The sequence below is a fragment of the Chaetura pelagica genome, unplaced genomic scaffold, assembly GCF_000747805.2.
Source record: "Chaetura pelagica isolate M959 unplaced genomic scaffold, ChaPel_1.0 scaffold405, whole genome shotgun sequence".
NCBI classification, from domain to species: Eukaryota; Metazoa; Chordata; class Aves; order Apodiformes; family Apodidae; genus Chaetura; species Chaetura pelagica.
This window is the reverse complement of record NW_009953489.1, coordinates 2,869,645-2,874,640: the sequence shown is the minus strand read 5'-3', so window position 1 is coordinate 2,874,640 and position 4,996 is coordinate 2,869,645. Positions and strand designations below refer to the sequence as shown.

General features: G+C 37.1%; 1 protein-coding gene across 1 annotated transcript in view; it reads left to right on the top strand.

Moving 5' to 3' along the window:
- QSOX2 (quiescin Q6 sulfhydryl oxidase 2) overlaps window positions 1-4,996 on the top strand; it is a 98,428-nt gene that overhangs the window by 80,877 nt on the left and 12,555 nt on the right. Inside the window, exons 4-8 of the mRNA XM_009998950.1 lie at window positions 409-457; window positions 1,573-1,678; window positions 1,869-1,959; window positions 3,383-3,528; window positions 4,107-4,250. Coding sequence (XP_009997252.1) covers window positions 409-457; window positions 1,573-1,678; window positions 1,869-1,959; window positions 3,383-3,528; window positions 4,107-4,250 — 536 coding nt within the window. The remainder of the gene's footprint in view (window positions 1-408; window positions 458-1,572; window positions 1,679-1,868; window positions 1,960-3,382; window positions 3,529-4,106; window positions 4,251-4,996) is intronic.

Below are 4,996 nucleotides of genomic sequence, written 5' to 3'. Positions count from 1 at the left end.
GGAAAGTGTGAATAGTGTTCTGAGAATAAACACAGTGGGTAGCACCGATTTGGTTTTCAGTTAATTCATGTTTGGATTAATGTTTGCAGTAATGGATGCAGTATTGATATTTATATCCAGCATTGCATTATACATTGCAGTATTTTTCCTCTAAAATTTGGCTTTATTGTGTAGCAGAGTTTTGACTGGTACCTGTGAGCTACCCTCTTAGAGTTGAGGAGCAGGTTTATAACTCAAAGGCTAAGAGGAAAAATGATCTTCTGAATAGGTAGGGGAAAAATGTTTTGTAATTAGACCTGTAAAAATTAAAATCTCTTGAAAGCCATTTTTTTTTTCTAAAAGGAGCTTTTGTCTTACACAGTGAGTTATTTTCGAAGCAATAATGCTTTTTTTTTTCCTCCCACATAGTACTTCAAAGCATTTACAAAGCAGTTTACTACTGGAGAAAATTACAAAGGTAAGAATATTGTACTGTAAGAAATCCTGAAGCAGTTACTCTGACAGCCAGGAATTTGTCACACAATGAGCAGAATCCCTTTGCCTGTCACTTAGTTTAGACAGCTGGAGCTGGAATGGACACTAAATAGCTCTTTAAGATATGATATTACAAGAGCCATAGGAAAATGGAATATTGGGTAGAGTTTTAGAGAGGCAAAACAGTTGTTAGGCTCACATTCCTCCTTTTTTTGAAAGGCAGTTCTTAATTTTCACAAATGGCTAGATAATTTGAAATTCCTTTTTTTCCACCACACGCCTCATCAGCTGGAGATGCAATTTGCTCAGTCCTGAGGAGTATTTTGATCTGTCAGCCGCTTGCCAGGCATCCTGAATCTCATTGGGAGAACCCCTATTCAGCTGTTGACTAACTGAAAACAGGCTTATCCCGTGTGTCTGACAGGATCACAGCTTGAGGTGGTTTGTCTGGGGACAAAAGTAATGTTGTCTTTTTCAATGGATTAACATTTAAAAGGCCAGAGGTCAGAAGAGAGACCACCTGCACCATTAACCCTGCATGGTGAAGGAGGCTGTACTTGTACCTGTTACTTCTTGGCATTTGTGAGAGTTTCTGTTTTAAAATTTATTTTAAAGCAAAAAAAAAAAATATTAAAAAACCAGTCACAATTCTGTCATTTCCTCATATTGTCCCCTGGCTTTGTGATCTTTCCTGGCCCATTTGGTCAGGGGGGTACATTGCTGCCGTTTTTAATGCATAATTAATATCCTTCATGGAAAGAAGCAACTGAAGTTTCCTGCCAGTTACTCTGAAAAATAACACTGTTTGAAGAGAGAGTCACCAAGCAAGGCAGATGGCTTGATTTGGAAAAGTCCTGAAGTTTTATTAATTTTGGGGTGGGATGACAGCTTTTAAATATGATCTCATCTCAACACTCATATGTAATTCTACAACTAAATCCTGTGTCCCTGTTCTTCAGCCAAATAGTGTTCTGGTTTTTTTAGTCCGAAGGAAAAACCTGATGCAAAAAAACATGCAAATGTGTGAAAACCTGCATGTGAGTAATTTTTCCCCAGTTTTCTGAAGTATTGTGTTTTATTGTAACTTGTGCTCAGCAGGAGCAGATCGAGAGCTGCAAACAGTTCGTCAGATGATGATTGACTTCCTGCAGAACCATTCCCAGGAGGTGAGGCCACCTGCTTGCCCACCACTGGATCCAGTTTTGTAAGTTCCTTGTTTAAAATATACTGATGTGAGCTTACTGTGTTAATGAAATAAAATGTAGAAGGTCTTATTAAAGATGAAATAAGCTTTTTTCATATGATCGGTTCTGCCAGGAGATTGTACAAGTCCCTGGGTAGCAGTGTGTGTGTTGCATTCCAGCTGGGCTAAATAGCTTTTCTTTTCTCAAAAGGTCCAGTGATATTACTTCTCTTTTTGACAAGAGCAGCCATCATTACACTGCCATTGTGTTTGAAAGTAACAGCTCCTATGTTGGACGAGAGGTAACTATTACTTGCATGAATGCATGTTATCATAACCCAGCTGAATTTTGTTATTTAGCCAAAATTTCTGATTATAGGACTGCATTAAAGGGCCGTAAGGGACTGGTCACCCATATTTTGAGATATCACAGTCACTGTGAGCCAAGAGACTCTAAAGCACTGTTGTATTTAGTCACACAGAGGAACTTGCTTACGAATTAATGTGTTGTCATGTTAATTTCTTCCATTCATGTTTTAGTGACAGATTAATTTATCAATTTCATTGTTAACACAATTATTTTTTTCTTGCAAGATCTGAAGATCACAACAAAAATATTGTCAGATTATGTTATTGTTTTGTTACTGCTGGAGAGCTTTCATAATATTAATTATTTTTGTGATTTCAGCTGTTTCCAATAATGTAAATTTTCTGTTTCTTTTTCTTCACATTTAGGTTTTAGGCAATTACATTCTAAATTAAGGTGACAGCATAAAATTATTTTCAGAGCTCTGAGGCACTGAGGGAGTGGAAGTATTTGGCTTTTTGCTTCTCCCACCTCCTTAATAAAATATTTGATTTGGCATCATTTCACCACCTAATGAGCCTGCTGTTAGCTTAGACAACTGTTACTTTTCTCTTCCTGCCAAGATCTAGGATAAGGAAAGAAAATAAATTGCATAATTATCTGTGCATAATCTGTGTAGAAACATCCGATGTCTGTGAAATGTGTCTAATTAGATCTGATGCTGAGGTGGCCCAGTTGCAGAAGAGAGTGTGCTGCCAGAAGTGAGAATCCCTTTGAGGAGCAGCCTGCTTCCAGACATTTTTTTTTTCTGGAAGCTGCTGTGTTGCTACAAGTGGGCATGACTGAAGAGATGAAATGTGATGATTATTAAGCTCTTCAGCTTTTTATCGTGCTCACTAGGGAAAGACTGAAAATCATCTGATGAACAGAAAGTGGAATCTGCTTTCAGAAGCAAAAATATTTGCTAAGGAACTTAATTGTTTTCTAAGTCATGGACTGTGACATCAGAATGGTGTCAAGTGGTGGGACCAACATTTCTTCACTACCTGAAAATTTGCCTTTAGACTCTCACATATATAACATGAAACATTAAACCTCTTAATACCCATGGAATATCCTCTGGGCTATTTTAAGGTTTATGAGGACATTTTATCATTAATGTTTTCTTCAAGTGTTAGACTTCTAAGGGAAAAGATCAGGATAGATGAAGAAAAAAAATGGAAGAACGGAGAAATGGTTTCCAGAGAAGAGCAAATCTTTCACTGAAATTGTTAGTGTGCAGAGAATACTTGTAGATGGACTTGCAGCTTAATGATACCCTTGAAAGATGATGCACTTCACGTATTTATATGTCTTGTCCTGCAAGTTGAGATATTCCTTGAACAATGTATAATTCATGTCATCTTCTCATTGCCCAGGTTATCTTAGACTTGGTCCAGTATGAGAACATTGTTGTGAAGAGAGCGTTGGATTTGGATAAGCCTTTTCTTGAGAAGCTGGGTGTTACCTCAGTCCCTTCCTGCTATCTGGTGCATCCCAATGGCTCTCATGGATTAGTTAACATGTAAGCACTTATGTCTGAGGAATATGGGGAGGTTCAATTAAGCTGGAAAAACAGTTTCTGTAGCTTTCTTTCATACATAACCTTTTGCATGTTTGTAAGGACCTTGTGTCCTTATATATTCTTAATCAACCATGTAATATTGTTACCTGAATTTTTTATACTACTTTTGCTTACCACTGTTGCCTGTTAACAGCTTTAACCTATTACTGTGATACTTCTGAAAGGGAATACTTTGGAATAAAAATGAAAAAAAGTCTATGAAGCCTTAGAGCTCTTAAAAAACTTGCTTGTGAGTCAAGCTGCTTGTTCCCTGTGAGCACTGCCTGTGTAAGGCAAACTGATGCTTTGGTGAGCGTGATCTTTTCTTATTTTGAATGGAATTTCTAAACACTAATCCAATTGATTGTTGTTACTGTTCCTAAACTGAACATGATTTTGTTTCACTTTGTATAAAATCATGTTGCATTAGGACTGAAAAACTAAGGTGCATATCAGATTTTGTAAAGACACTAATTTGCTCTGGTTGTTCACTTAGTCTGAGGTTAAAAGTGACCCTTGCTTTGTCCATTTACGTGCAGTTTGAAGCCTCTACGGTCTGTCTTTTCCTCGTATTTAAAGTCACTGCCAGGTGTAAGGAAAAAACTTCTGTTGCCACTTCAGCTGCCTGTTCAAGAAAACAAGGAGGAAAAAATGGAAATCAAGGTGTGGAGAGAGTTTGATAAGTAAGTGATACCCTTGATTTTCAGATCAATGCCTGGTTATTAAAATTTCCTTGCAGTTTTTTCTTGCCACATGGAAGCTGTGCTGTAATTTAATATAAAATCCTAGTGAAGTTAAAAGCAGCACTTCATTCCAGCTCAGGTGATGCACCTTAAGGAGAATAGGTTGGTCACTACTGAATGGTCTGCATTCTGCTGCTGAGTAAAATTAAAGGCATTCGTGCTTAATGCTGGAGAAATTATGGCATCAAAGCTGAGAGCAAATCAGCTGTTGCTTCAACTTCATCCATTTTTCAGTATATTCAGGTAACACTTGAGAATTAGCTCAGTTCCAGCATCAAGGCTACAATTTCTTTTTACAGTTAGGAGCAGTATTTCCAACAATTCAGAGGTTAAATTATATGGGGTTTTCAGTATTTGTTTGTTTAGCAGCAAGCATCTGAACTGCTGATGTTTTTCTCCAGAAGTATTGTTAAATAATTAATTAACTTAAAAATACCAAGGACTTACTACTCATTACCTGAAGTATATGGATCACTGATTCGAGTTGTTGGAAAACAAGTAATCAGTGTCCCCCTGAAAGAAAGAATAATTAGCAAACTATTTCATTTCTGTAGGGAGAATTATCTGTGTGTGTGTAATAGTGACACAGTGCCCAACAAAAAGTGCTTGTCAAATGCAATATAATAGAAAACTGTAAAATATGTTTATCATACCAAATCCAGTAAGGTTTATCTTCACCCTCTTTC